Raw genomic sequence first — 15,509 nt, forward strand, 5'->3', positions numbered from 1 at the left:
GGCTACGTACCCAGGAAAAAAAATGAGAAATAGCTAGGTAGGTAACTAACCTACCTACTCACTTCGAACTAATACCGCTGCAAGAGATGTTGCGTTTTAATATCGCTGCATTGGCATTCGGGATGCGGAGTAACGTCTTGATACTTATGCGTTGTATGTAAATTATGTAATGTGTTTTCTCGGTTTTGGGATTGGGGATTATCATGAATGTTTGAGAATAAATCTAGCCTGAGAGTAGCGCAACTGACACAGAAGGTGAGAGGATGTAGATTAGCATGGTATGGGCGGTGTCCTGCCGTTTCGCCAAAAAACGTTTCGTCAAATTTCATTTCCCAATAATCATTTCATTTCGCAATAGTTTCATTTCCCAAAGTATTGTTTGGCAAAGGTATGTTTCGCAATGAATTTGTTTGGTCAAATTATCATTTGGCACAATTTTACTTAGTCAAATTTTATTTAGACAAAACTTTATTTCGCAAACGTTTTTAATGGCAAAACTTATATCCCAAAAACATGTTTGGTCAAAATTTCACATCGCAAATTTCGAAATTATTTAGGCATTTGCATTTTCATTTCTACGGGATTAATTTAATTTACCGAAGATTTTTTTGCCAAATTTAACTTAAAATTGTCAAATGATAATTTCAGTTTTATTCCCAAGGCTTCAGTTGGACAAGAAAAGTTTGCTCAACTTTATTTTTGTCAAATTAATTACTGGACAAAATTATTTTGTCAACCACTTTTTTGTCAAAAAATGTTTCTACAAATTACACCATGCAAAACCACGTTTGACAATAAATATTACAAGGCATAAATGTAATGTAATCATTTTATTAGTATTGTAACAGAAAACTCGTGTGCGACAGGGTCAGTTTAGGTGCGACGACGAGCGAAGCGAGGAGGAGCGTGTTAGGTTGACAGTGAGCAAACTGGAAATGGCTTTTTAAAGTACTTAAAAATTAATAGAACATAATGGTCTTGAAAACATAAATTAAGGTTTCTTTTTAATAAAATGTATCCGGAGATGTAAGTGAAAATGTCATCCTTGACATTTGCAGCAGGAGGAAAAAAGTACGACATACACATTATTTCACACAAATCTTGGACACAAAGTATAAAATCAACAAACAATTTTCTAGTGCGCCATTTAATTACAATATATTGGGAAATGGAAATTTTGCCTAACAATACCTTTGACTAAATAATATTTGGTAAAATGAAATTTGGCCAAGTAAATATTTTGGGAAACAAATACTTGCCAAAAAAAGTTTTGCTAAATGTCAATTTGCGATAAGTTGTTTTGCCAAACGTTTATTTGGAAAATGATAGTTTGGGATGTGAAACTTTGGGAAACGTTTTTTGGCGAATCGTCAGTAAACCGGTATGGGCATATTGGGCATGTAATGCGGAGAGATGAAAACAATCTTACAAAACGAGTGGTAAATATGAAGATGGATGTATACAAGGGTAGTGGAAGGCCTAAGAAAAGTTGACGGACTGTGTGAAGAATGATATGAGAGTGAAAGATATAGAAATGACGGCTGGTAGAGAGGAATGGAAGAAGAAAATGGGAAAAGGGCATGATTATGATGATGTTTGGGGATACGTCTTATATAGATCGATTATGTATCTCTAATAAGCAAAGGCTGCCTATTACGCGATTAGACGTAGGACTGAATGTATTTGACTAAAGCTTAACTCCAGGTCTTCACACGCCTTATCTCCAATCGGCGGTAACTGACGGAAGGAACTGGCTTTGACGGGAGGAACTGGCTTAATCACGAAAGAAAATGAGAATTGACTACTCACTTCATGTCTAATTGTAGTTTTTAACTTCAGAAGCTCAAATTATAGGGCGCAATATGTACAATTAAACAACCAGTTATTGAGTTATGGAATTTAGTAATCTTTGAAGAAACAGGGTAATAAAATTATACTACTTTTGCAATAATAATGGAGGTGACTTTAGTGCGAGCTTTATAGTCTTTAAATAACTATGCGGTATGAATTGATATAATTGCTACTACAATAATAATCTCTTTTATGGAATGCTAACGTCGTAGGCACATAATTTTCATCTATCCGGTTTTTTTTCATGTTTTACACTATCAACTTGAGCTCCACTGAAAACGCGAGCTACGTATGACCAGTGGACACTATTTACTAATGCAAAAATCGAGTAATTAATGTTCTCCAGTCGTAATTGCCCAGCTGTACCTTGTTTTTATAGGTCGGCCATATGAAAATGAAAATGAAATGAAAATGAAATATTTATTTTTCAAGTAGGCATATTACAATGCGCATATGAACGTCAAATAAAGCTACGCCGGCTCTAACCCTACGCCTCAGCCTCGAGAAGATTTCAGTCCCCCCTCAGTTGGGAGGGGGGGTATCCACTATGGGACCGGCAAGAAACTCGGCGGGCAACTTAACTAACATGCATTAAATAACAAGATACAATTTAACATGCAAAAGTATTCATCAAAGAATATGAACAGACTAGGTACTCTATGGAAATTAATTTCAATAAATTATATTATTGCTTAATAATACGTCGTTCTTCTTCAGAGAAAACATATCAAATTGTCACAGAAGAAAAAGATAATATGAATCTCAATATCATTAAATATGTAATTTACCTACACAACATAAAATATAAAATATTTGATGTGCTTTCTTATCTGAACTGTGTCCTCTATACATAATACAATTATTTTAATTGCTATTCGTTTTTTGTAGTTTCTGGTTCGGGCCATGCATGTTTGTCTGTCAAATAGTCCTCGACTCTGTAATAAGCCTTTAACATCAATGATTTTTTTAAGTAGTTCTTAAGAGCTGGGAGGGGTAATCTCAAAGCAGTGTCAGGTAACTTATTATAAAAATGAATGCATTGCCCAACAAATGACTTCTGTACTTTACGGACACGAAACTTCTTTATGGCAAGCTTATTTTTGTTTCTAGTGTTATAATTATGGATATCAGAATTCTTAGTGAAACAGTCTAAATTCTTAACAACATAAATTATACTATCATAAATGTATTGGGAAGCTACAGTTAAGATATTAATTTCTTTGAAGAGTTCTCTTACTGATTCACGTGTTCCTAAGTTGTAAATAGAACGAATGGCTCTCTTTTGTAATACAAAGATAGTCTGTATGTCAGCTGCTTTGCCCCAAACCAGAATACCGTATGACATTACACTGTGAAAATAACTATGATACACTAGGCGAGCTGTCTCAACATTAGTCAGTTGCCTGATTCTCCTAACGGCGTATGCGGCTGAACTTAATTTGCTTGCTAGTTTCCTTATATGAGGACTCCATTGTAGATTTTTGTCCAATGTTAAGCCAAGGAACAGTGTTGTATCTACCATCTCTAAGCATTCATCATTCAAAAGTATTTTTGTATCGATTGGTTTAACATTCGGCAGAGAGAATCGAATACATTTGGTTTTCTTAGATTTAAGAAGTAAATTGTTGACAGTAAACCACTGCAGTACATCAGCTAACGTGCTATTAATTACATTGTAATCCGTAGATTTTCGGTCAACATTAAAAAGCAGTGATGTATCATCAGCAAAAAGTACTATTTCACAAAAGTTTTTTACTATACATGGCAAATCATTTATATAAACCAAAAACAGGAATGGACCTAAAATTGAGCCTTGTGGCACTCCTAATTGGACAACAGTCCCGCTAGAGCGAGTTTTGTTAACAACTACTGTTTGTGTTCTATTGCTAAGGTAAGAAGACATAAAGTTTAGGGCATTTATAGACAAACCATAGTGTTCTAATTTCAAAATGAGCGTTCCATGATCCACACAATCAAAGGCTTTTGAAAGATCACAAAATATGCCAATTGCATCACAAGAATTTTCCCAAATATTATATATATGTTTAATGAGTACCGAAGCAGCATCGGTCGTGGAACGGCCCCTTGTGAAACCGAACTGTTTCCTTGTAAGTAATCTATGTCTGTTGAAGTGTCCCAGTAGATCATTTAACATTAGCTTCTCAAAGACTTTACTTAGAACAGGAAGTATTGATATGGGACGGAAATTGGTTATATCACTCGAATCACCCGATTTAAAAAGCGGTATGACTTTGCTACATTTCATAAGATCTGGAAAGGTGCCTTGTGAAATTGAAATATTATATATTACGGCCAAGTAAGGTGCTATTATATTTATGACATGACTAATTACTTTAACTGATGTTCCCCATAAGTCTTCCGTTTTCTTTAAATTGAGTGACTTGAATGTTTTAACAATATTTACAGAGTCTACTTGACTAAATTCAAATGAATTATTACATTTCTTAACATTAGCACAAAGTAATGAATGGGCTTGAGCCGCAGAAGAATGTAAACATTTTGTGGTGTTAACGGCTATGTTTGAGAAATAATCTTCGAATGCCGAGGCAACATCGCTGTTCGACACTATTTGTTGATTATCTGATACAATGTTGACTTGACAATCGCGTGATTTACATTTACCAGCTTCTTTATTTATAATACTCCAAATTGTTTTCACTTTGTTGTCCGACACTTTCAATTTAGAACTAATAAAGTTTTTCTTGGCAGTTAAACACACTTTCTTGAAGATTCTTGAGTAGTTTCTTACATAGTCCAGGAATTCTGAATTCTTGTTCAGCTCTCTCTCACCATAAAGTTCATAAAGTCTTTTCTACTTTTGTGAATACCTACAGTAGCCCATTCACTAAACTTTGTTTTAACTTTTGACCCACTAATAGATTTCACTTTGAAATTGTTATTAAATTGATTCAGAATTACATTGAAAACTTCTTGATACAAATGATTACAGTCATAATGCGAAAATGGTATTATAGACAAACTATGTTGAATTTCATTTTTGAATGATTCCAAGCGAGATCCAGTAATGGGTCTATATGTTATTGTTTGTGGAGTATCATGAATAACGTTTAAGAAAGCTGCCCTTTGGCCGCTGTGATCGGAATGAAAACAGTTAAATAATTTCTTATCTATACATTCACAGTCACAAAAAATATTATCTAGGCATGTTGCACTAGTCACACCTACCCGGGTAGGTTCAAGAAATAAATTAAATAAATTAAATGATTTAAACAAACAGAGCATTTTAACAGTATTACTAGATGACTCGAGCAAGTTAACATTAAAATCTCCACATACAATAACATGTTTTTGGCCCTTGCACACTAACTTCAGAACATTTTCCATTGTAGATTCAAATATGCTGAAGTCAGCTGATGGTGGTCTATAAACACATACAATAATATATCTGTCTAATTCAACACATGAAATTTCTATAGTTCTTTCTATGGAATATTTTACAACATGTTTGCGCTCTTTACACTTCATACAATTTTTAACAATAATAAGGGAGCCACCATGAACAGCAGATTTTCTGGCAAAAAAACTAGCTAATTTAAAAATAACATAGGTTGTTTCGTTCTAATTGAGAGAAGTATGATGCTGATTTCACAACTTGTTTTAGTTTTGATACAATTTTGAAACGATCTTGAAGATCACTCAGAAGAAGTCGTTAGTCGTTCGTACGATGCGCCAGAACAGATGTAGTGCAATTTGTTTTTTTTTTTTCGTATTTTCACAGAAACCCGCGAAAGTGTCATGCCATTTCAATCAGTCTCAGTAGAAGTAGAAGTACTACCGTTATCCGAACTACAACGACAAATACGAACGTTTCCGAGAAAACACGATGGACATCCTGACTAGCTGTTGAATGTCCATATAAATACTGATTATAAGCATAACTACTAAGAATCTGACACACGCAAGGGCATTTGAGAAGGTATTCAAATAATAGCTGAATATCGGCCATCTTGTGTTTATCACATCCTTCGGTCCCACGGCTGGTTCTGTCATCAGAGGTTTGGCGTCACTAAAAAATAATTAGCCCTTTAGTCGGCCGACGAGGATGGTTTTAGTCGGCGACTACTTCACGACACGATTTTAGGAAACAGTTTTCATAACAAATGAAGTCAAGAACGGCGACGCGCAAATTAGTCAAATCTAACATTTAATGAATGTTTAACCTTTATGAGTGTACTAATTTTTGACCGCGGCTTCGCTCGTGTTCATTTTGAAAATTGTGGAATGCTCCATACAAACTTCCACCACTCATTTTAGGGAAGTGGGGGGGTTAAAAAGAGACAAAAAGTAGCCTATGTCACTCTCCATCCCTTGAACTATCTCCACTTAAAAAATCACGTCAATTCGTCGCTCTGTTTTGCCGTGAAAGATGGACAAACAAACAGACACAATACTTTCCCATTTATAATATTCAGGGAGCGTACTTTTCATGCCGATGACATCAATCTGACGTCACGCTCCATATAGGGTGGTCCCAAATACTTTTATTGTAAATTATTAATCATTAGTCGTCAATCATTTTAATCGTCTACGAATTACTTCAAATACAGTAGTCCATTTACATGTGGCATAAAAAATACCTACTTGAAATGTGAAACGTGAATAAAATTATTTGATTCGTTTTTATACATTAATTTAATTAAATAGTATTGTTAACAACACATTACAATAAATACGTAGAAAAGAGAATTCCTCTTTAACGTAAAGCACGCCATCCTTCTTGCTTTCATTGCCATGCAAAGAAATTCATAACTTAAAATGATTGATGACTAATGATTAATAATTTACAATAAAACAATTTGTGATCACCCTATATGGAGCGTGACGTCAAATTGATGTCATCGGCACGAAAAGTACGCTCCCTGATAATATTAAAGTATGGATAATACGAAGTACGAGTAAGAGACCCGTACTTCTTGGATCACACGACACGATCGACATGTTTAAAAGTGCTTATTGTAAGCCTATTTGAATAAAGAATATTTTGTGTTTAAATCATGTTTTTATTAAGAGCACAATGCGTTGACCATTACACGTAAGAAACACTAATTGTTAGAAATTATTGTGGAAGTCAGCCACACTTATCCGTAGTAGGTACCTATCCGTAATCCGTACCCACCTTGGGGTAGGTACAAGTTTTTCATGTCCATAGTGCCAAGAAAGCTCTGAATCTGGCACGAAATAATACAGTTACACTTATAAACTTCTGCAAAACTCTAGATTTCCTAAATCTTGAATCGTGACATGGAAATAACCTTCTCTTCTTCTTCAACCTAGCGTTTTCCCGGCCTAGCCCTAGGGTCCGCTTTCCTGCTCAATCTTCTCCACCTTGCCCGATCTTCGGCATCCTGAGGTGTGTGAATGTTCTCTTGCATATCCGCTTCTAATCTCCATTAAATTGTTACTCCAATAAGATAATGGAAATATTTGGTGATATGCATGATAGACGATCACGAATATCACGACACGACATCAGCAAAATCGTAGCCGTATCGTATGGTCTACCTACACAGCCCCTCAGCGTAATTTTGTCCCGGCGTTTTTGTCCGCTGACATTGTCATTCCCCGGCGGTTCCACTAAATAGAGCACGGTACCTTTGTTCGCTAGATGACATTTTTGACGACCTATAATGACCATTAATTGTGGACTCTCGGCCATTTTCAGAATTATAGAGATGCTGTTGCGTTTTTTGGGTTGAGAATTAAATAATAATATGGGTAGGACTTGCCTTAAATAATGAGATAAGCCTACACACTCTACACAGCCTGTACATATAATATACACCAGTTATTTCATTATTGCTTTGACGACTGGTCTGGCGCATTCGGTAGTGGCCCTGCCTGCTGCGCCACGGTCCCGGGTTCGAATCCCGGTAAGGGCATTTATTTGTGTGATGAGCACAGATATTTGTTCCTGTGTCATGGATGTTTTCTATGTATATAAGTATTTATATATTATATATATCGTTGTCTGAGTACCCACAACACATCAAGCTCTCTTGAGCTTACCGTGGGCCTCAGTCAATCTGTGTAAAAATTTCCTATAATATTTATTATTATTTATTATCGTTTTGTTCCTTTCTGGATATTTACATATAGAAAATATTTTTATTTGTCCGTCCTTCACGGCAAAACGGAGCGACGGATTGTCGTGGTTTTTAGGGTTCCGTACCTCAAAAGGAAAAAACGGAACCCTTATAGGATCACTTTGTTGTCCGTCTGTCCGTCCGTCCGTCTGTCAAGACCCTTTTTCTCAGGAACGCGTGGAGGTATGAAGCTGAAATTTATATCAATTACTCAGGTCTACTGTCCCTTGAAGCTGTGAAAAAATCAAACTTCTAAGCCAACGCAATCAAAAGATACAGCCGTTTATGCCGCAAATTTTCGACACTTGCAAGGGAATCAAAACCTACAGGGTGCTTCCCGTGAACTCAGAATCTTGAAATTTGGTACGAAGCAACGTCTTATAGCATAGATAAAGGAAAAATTACGAAAACCATAAATTTTTAGTTACATCACATAATATATTTTTTTTAAATAATTTTAACCTTACTACCCATTTCCTCATAAGGTTTGTACGGAACCCTCGGTGCGCGAGTCCGACTCGCACTTTGCCGGTTTTTTTAAGTGGAGATAGTTGAAGGGATGGAGAATGACATAGACTACTTTGTCTTTTTCTAACGCGAGCGAAGCCGCGGGCAAAAGCTAGTAAGTAATAAGATTAAACGCACAGGAATGCATTCGTATCATTGCATTTATTTATTATCTAGAATGAATCGGTGGAGGCTCGAGCAAAACGAGTTGCGCAAGACGGACAGGACAAAGTCAGACGGAGCGGCTAGCCTCACGAGAATACTAGGGTTGCACATGCTGTTATGCTTTTTAATATAGTTTTTGAGTACAAGCATCTCGGACACTGGCGATCAAATATTGAAAGAGGCGCGTTCCTAGCACACATTCTAAGCTCGTGTGGGTGAACGCGTACCATGCTTGTATGAGTGAGATATGACAGGTTGACTGGTCGCGTTTTTGACAGGCGGTAACTGTGAGGTAACCGAGAAGGGTGGGCGGCACTTTCAGCGGGGAGCGGGAGTGGCCATACATCTTTATTATACTGTGGTACGAGTAAGTCCTAAGGAAAGTTTTAGCACTAGAAGGGGTCTGGAACTGAATGGAGATGTGATAAGTAGGCTATATGCAGATGATCTAGCGCTAGTTGCAGGCTCTAGGCCTAATTAAAATATGATAAATATTTTTTTGTTTTCCTAATCAGAACCAGTGCTCTTTCGATCTAAATAGAAAGTGTGCCAAAATATCCTTAAATTTTTCGCTCCGATTCTGACCACTTCATCATACAAAAAATTATAAACCGGAATGGTTATAAAAATCTAGAGACAGCTTCCACTAGTTCCACTACCAGTTCTATGTACGTAATAAACAACTAAACTTACGCGATATTTAATTAATAAAATCGCAATTGCCTTCTTTTCTCTAAGTACTTAAAAAAACTTCCAAGTCAATTGATTTAATCTCATAGTTATTATTTTTAGCGTAAAACTAAAAATTAATTGACGGCAACCCTACCACTGCACACAGTAAAATTGAATGTACAAAACGTTCATCATCCGGACAATTTGAGCTCGGTGCGGCGTGGCAATTGGCGCGACAACCAAGCCAAGACTTTCGTACCGAAGCCAGATATACACTCTGTTATATGACGAAGCCTGCGTAAAATCTAAACGTATGTATTTTTTAATGATTTCTTTTGTTCAATAAATAGCCAGATATACATTTTAAAAGTTTAACAGGGATTGGCGTAGCACATGATTAACGCGACAATATTACGCCGAGACATAATGTAAGTATATCACATTTTAAAATAAATAAATATTATAGGACATTCTTACAAAGATTGACTGAGCCCCACGGTAAGCTTAAAAAGGCTTGTATTGTGGGTACTCAGACAACGATATACATATTTTAGGAATCAGGGTAAGAAAATACGAAAAACGATCAACAACAATTAAATTTAATGAAATCAACGTTATAAGAATATGATTAGCCTAAACCTAGGTAACCTAAGTGCGTAAGTACGAATCCGCGAAATCCGATATCGACCGATCCCTATCAAGCGCGCCGCGAAAGTGAAGCTGCCTCGTGTTCCGGCGTGCCCGCCACCGCCCTCGCGATCGCGCGGCCGGCGTGGTGGCGCGATGTGACGTCAGCGTGGCGAGCAGGACAGGTGACTTCCCTCTCGTTCTTGGGCGTCTGGGGAAGTTTCTGGTAATACGGCCGTCCCTGACAGCGTGACGCCCTCGTCCGCTCGATCTTCTTCATCACTTGCTTGCTCGTCAGCTGAAATCAAGACAAAAACAAAACTTATAACCAGCCATTTAGCCAACAGTCCAATTTCAATCGTTCAGTCAAAATTCTTGCGTGATGACAGCTCGTGCGCACTAGACTGTCATGACGCAAGATAACCTTTCTCACAGGTTCTTACATCCAGCATCACAGAGTTTTATTATGAAAATACCTCAAATCCATTCGCACATTCATTCATTTCAAACTCGCACATATATTCATACTAGTCATGACTTAGTACCATGGTCTGCCACGACATCATGTCGCACTGCTACCCCGTAAAGAGTACAGTCTGCCACGACATCACGTCGCACTGCTACCCCGTAAAGAGTACAGTCTGCCACGACATCACGTCGCACTGCTACCCCGTAAAGAGCACAGTCTGCCAGCCAAAACAAAAGAACGTACGTACAATAGAATGTGACTACACTGTCAACCAACATATTCGGCCAGGGTCAAACTTACACTGCCACCCATGTCACATAGGTGCAGTCTGCCAGGACCACAAGTAGTCCACCACGACCCAGTAAAAAGTTGATATCAAAGGACCAAACATTTGGTACTCACTTTCAAAAAATGTTGCGCAAGTATCAGGAGTCCACTCTCCGAGCCACGGGACCATATATTCCGCAGCGGCTCGTGTTTTCTTTCCATATGCGCCTGATAGCAATTCTAACTCGTATCGATCATGAGGTAAGACCGATGTTACTTTGTATGGACCCCTCATACCGGAATCTAATTTTCCAGTAGATTGCGCTCTTTTGATGACGAAAGCAAAGTCTCCAACTTTGTAGGCACGTGGTTGCTTACGACCTTCGTTAACTATGGCGTCTTGCTGCCTCTGCCTTGCAGCAAGTCGTTCGCTCACGCGCTGCCTCCTAATTACCGTCAGTGCCTCCCGATTCCCATTGACGTTATCGAGAGCAACATCACGTACTAAAGAGCGCAATATAGGAGTAGTAGCATCTATTCCCACGAGCAATTTGAGAGGCGATACATTTGTGGCCGCATTTTTAGTTAAATTGAGAATTAATTGGATTCGCCATAGAACATCGGACCACTCGGCGCCTTTGTTATTTGCTTCTACCCTAATTAAATTCTGCACTGTACGACAGTAACGCTCTGCTTGACCATTTTCATGGTGCATTTCAGGGGTAATGAAATGTGTTTTACACCCTAACCCCAATATCCAATTTTGAAAACTGTTACTTTCAAACATACGCCCTCTGTCATTAACTATAAGTGAGGGTGTACCAAACAACGAAATAGCATTTGAAAATGCACGTTTTAACTCGTCCGCGTCTTGTCGGTACAAAGCATACAAAAGACAATATTTAGAGAATGCGTCTACGACTACCAGGACATACTTAAAGCCTTTGGAATCTGGCAAGGGGCCTAATACGTCCATATGAACGGTTGAAAATGGGACATCCGGCTTGGTAAATGATTCTATGGGCTGATGAGCAGATCGAGGGATTCTTTTACAAGTTAAACAAACAAGGCAATGTCCTATATACTTGCGCACAAATGCTCTAAGCCCAGGAAACCAAAAATGCCCAAGAATAAGCTCCGTCGTCTTGTCAACTCCAATATGATCATGCTCATCATGAAAAATTCTGAGTAAGCTGAGCCTGTGACCTTTTGGAATAAAACAAAGCAGACGGGCGTCCTCTCCAGTAGGAGTAAACTTGTAGCATAACAAATTGTTATGTACCTCGTACCGAGTCGAATCTAAGCGTCCCTCCTTCAAGCTATCAATAAGATTCTGCGTCTCAGAATCAGCCATTTGTGCCTGTTGAGCCCAGTTAGTTGGTTTACGAATATGCAGAACTTCCACAGGGTTTCTACTTAAATAGTCAGCATGAGGCAACAACACACCCTTTCGATACTCGATGGTAAACTGGAAGTCCTGCATGTAAACCCACCAACGAGCTACCCGAGGAATAAGGTCCTTCTTCTTTTCCGTCAATTTTAAAGAGTTACAATCTGTAACTATCTTAAAAGAAATGCCTACAAGGAATTGCCGAAAATGTTGTAGAGCCTTTACAATAGCCAGCGTCTCTAATTCGTAACTATGATACCTTGACTCTGCCCCCTGCGTGGCCTTGCTAAAATACGCAACTACCCTTTTTTGTCGTCCTTCGTGTTCTTGCAATAAAATAGCTCCGTACCCCAGTGCACTAGCATCTGTATGGAGCTCGGTAGGAAGATTTGGGTCAAATATAGAAAGAACCGGCTCGTCTGTAAGGCATTTAACTATATAGGCACGAGCATCTTCTTGCTCTGTTCCCCAGTCAAAAGGTACACCTCGTCTAGTCAACTTAGCAATACACAGCGTCTTTTGTGAATAACCCGCAATATACCGGCGAAAATAACCAGCAAGGCCTAAGAACTGACGCACTTGCTTAACATTTGATGGACGGGGTGCGTCAAGAAGAGCTTGGACTTTTTTTGGGCTCGGCCGTACCTGACCTTCACGTATAAGCCGTCCTAAATACTCTATTTCGGTTGTAAGAAAGTTACATTTTTTCAGGTTGATCGAAAATCCAGCCGTTGTTAAAGTGTTTAGGACCTGGCGCAGTAAGGCTAGGCCCTCGTCTACAGATTCGGACAGAATTAATACGTCATCTATGTAAACGAGAACCTTTCCGCTCTCGATAAATGACTTCAGGGTTTCTGTAATGATCCTTTGATAAACTACGGGAGCATTTGCCAGGCCATAGGGCATCTTTAAATACTCATATTGGCCTTCAGGCGTGACAAATGCTGTCTTAGGAACAGAATCTGGGTCCATCTGTATTTGATGAAACCCAGTAGCCATATCGAGACTCGAAAAATACTTGGCTTTACCTAGGCGGTCAATATGATCGTCAATAAGAGGCAACGGGAATCTATCTTTGACCGTTATCGCATTTAAAGCTCGATAATCGACGCACATGCGATCTGTGCCGTCTTTTTTCTTGACAAGAATGATAGGACTCGCGAAGTCTGAGTTAGATTCCCGTATGATATTTTTCTCTTTCAGGTCCTTAACTATATCACGAACGCGCAATTTCTCATCATGTGAAAGCTTATACGGCCGATAATTAACTGGTTGGTCGCTGTTTAATTTTATCGCCATAGTTCCAGTTGAAACAGTCGATGATGCAGTACCACTGATAAATGATTGAGAAAACTCATTAATAAGCGCATGTAATTTGAGTTTATCGTCGCCATCTAATGGTGTATTAACATCTAATTCTGTTTCACGAACATGTTGCACATAATCAGAATCTTCATCGCGTATTAGACGTTGCAATTTATTACTTTTTCTTATATAAGTTATGCCTTTATTTAGAATGTCTGTCCCTATTAATAGTGATGTGCTTATGCAAGACTCATTCACGACTAAGAATTCTGCTTCAATGGATATTTCAGGAAACTCCACTACTAAGTTAACTTTCGAAGTAACTTCAATTTCTTGAGGTCCGGCGCCTCTAAAGACTCGATATGTAGGTACCCTATTGCAATTGATGTGTTTCAACACGGCTTTTGATATTAACGAAAGACCTGAACCGCTATCCATGAGAACGTCTAAAGCAACACCTTCTATAACACCCGTTATTATATCTTGGTTGGTTGAAGAATCCTGATCGCGACACAAATTGACATTATTAGAGCGAGTCTCTGAGCGTTGCTTCGCAAAACAACGATCAGCGTTATGGCCGGTCTTGTGACAGTACGAACAAGTAATGAGAGACCTAGCATTTGATGTTTGCGTCCGAGAAGGTGGCGCACCAGCATGACTCGCATCTGAACTAGTCGCGGTCGCGGGAGCACTGCGGTTGGCATTGGTACCACCAAGAGAAGTATCTTCGAGCTTCGGCTTTTTAAAATGGCAGTTATAACGCTTATGACCTACGCCACCGCAACCGAAACATTTGATAGTATTGTCCGACCTGCTACTATACTCGCGCTTGCGTGGATTAAGACTTGAAGGTTTACGGGTAGGATCGTGGGACGAGACACGCGACGCAGATTTAGGCTTTGTAAACACCGATAAGAAATCAACAATTTGCTTTGGTTGAAGCTTTGCGTTAGTAGCAGCGGCTTTAATCTGTGAATCCGAAATGCCTCTGATAACTATAGCTGTTTTGAGGTCATCTGACAAACCGGTAACAATGTTCAAACGCATTAAAGCACGACGCGCATATTCTGCGTACGTAGGAAAATCCTTAGAATCGGTACACATGACATTGTAAAGAACAGTTGCGACATCTATATTTTGTGGGCAGAGGGAGCGAAATTCAATTTTAAAATTACTCCAAGAGCGGTCGTTTGTTACCCAATCATTGAGCCATAAACGTGCGTCTCCTTTTAAACAATTGGCAATACGCGACAAACACTCATTATCAGACCAACGATTTTTATCGCGAGCACTGTCTACCTCTGCACACCAAACACTGAAGTCGTGAATTTGGGGGTCGAAATTGGAAACGTAATAATGGTTCGGCCTTACTTGCAAGAGCGACGACAGCGTTCCCACGATCCTCTCCGTTACCTCGTCGACGGGAGGACTTGCGACAGAGATCGGAGGCTTTTCAATCTCTGCTGCTGGACCCTCCATAACTGTCGGAAGTGCCATCAGCGTAGCAGCACCTGGGGCCGGCAGTGGTGGTGTCGTTGCTCGCTGTGAATCATAAGCAGAAACAGAAAAGCCATTTGAAACCGGCGAAGGCGGGCGCGGCGTTGTCGACGTGGACCCTATTTTATCCTCAAGTTTCCTTATTTTACGTAATATCGTATTTAGTACCGAATCATCGTCGTCATTTCTATTCCGACTACGCTTACGTTTACGATTGGATGATTTCTCCGACATTTCGAACAGTAGAAAATAAATCAACTCAAATACGAACTCGGTAACGGTAGAAGCATATTTAAGTAAAGTCTTTAGCAATTCGGTTTTAAATTAATACGTAATTAACTACCTGCACACTTGTACAACATAAACAAAAGCAAACTATTAGCTATAGCGTAGCTATGTACACGCATAAATATCCTTAAACTATGTGCATAGATTAGTTAATAAAACAAAGCAAGCAAAACTACATTTAAAAACAACACGATTGCAAAACGATTACTAGCTACGAATGTAAATTATAAGAAGCACCACAATAAGCCAATTATTAAGCTATCACAAGCAAAGACGCAGGTATAACTTCGAATAGATTTAGAACAACGGAATAACTACACGAACTATCGCGCAACAAGCTAACGGA

General features: G+C 38.8%; 1 protein-coding gene across 2 annotated transcripts; it reads right to left on the reverse strand.

The window, feature by feature from the left end:
* Positions 1-9,902: 9,902 nt before the first annotated feature.
* LOC125231418 lies at positions 9,903-15,163 on the reverse strand. 2 transcript variants are annotated; one of them, XM_048136868.1, is made up of 2 exons: positions 14,750-15,163; positions 9,903-10,245 (listed from the first exon to the last, which is right to left on the reverse strand). In XM_048136868.1, exons 1-2 carry the CDS (start codon positions 15,107-15,109, stop codon positions 10,018-10,020), a joined length of 588 nt encoding a protein of 195 aa, XP_047992825.1. In that variant the 5' UTR covers positions 15,110-15,163; the 3' UTR covers positions 9,903-10,017. The 2 variants fall into 2 exon arrangements, with proteins under 2 accessions (XP_047992825.1, XP_047992826.1); XM_048136869.1 differs by lacking the exon at positions 14,750-15,163 and adding an exon at positions 10,819-12,899.
* Between the last annotated feature and the right edge of the window lie 346 nt (positions 15,164-15,509).

Source organism: Leguminivora glycinivorella, chromosome 11 (genome assembly GCF_023078275.1).
Source record: "Leguminivora glycinivorella isolate SPB_JAAS2020 chromosome 11, LegGlyc_1.1, whole genome shotgun sequence".
NCBI classification, from domain to species: domain Eukaryota; kingdom Metazoa; phylum Arthropoda; class Insecta; order Lepidoptera; family Tortricidae; genus Leguminivora; species Leguminivora glycinivorella.

What these genes read in the sequence shown, in the direction of transcription:
- LOC125231418 (XM_048136868.1), bottom strand. Translation starts at nt 15,109, where the DNA reads ATGTCGGAGAAATCATCCAATCGTAAACGTAAGCGTAGTCGGAATAGA. An exon ending in CGCTGTCGTCGCTCTTGCAA is followed by an intron (nt 10,246 to 14,749) that starts GTAAGGCCGAAC and finishes TCTTGATTTCAG; the next exon opens with CTGACGAGCAAGCAAGTGAT.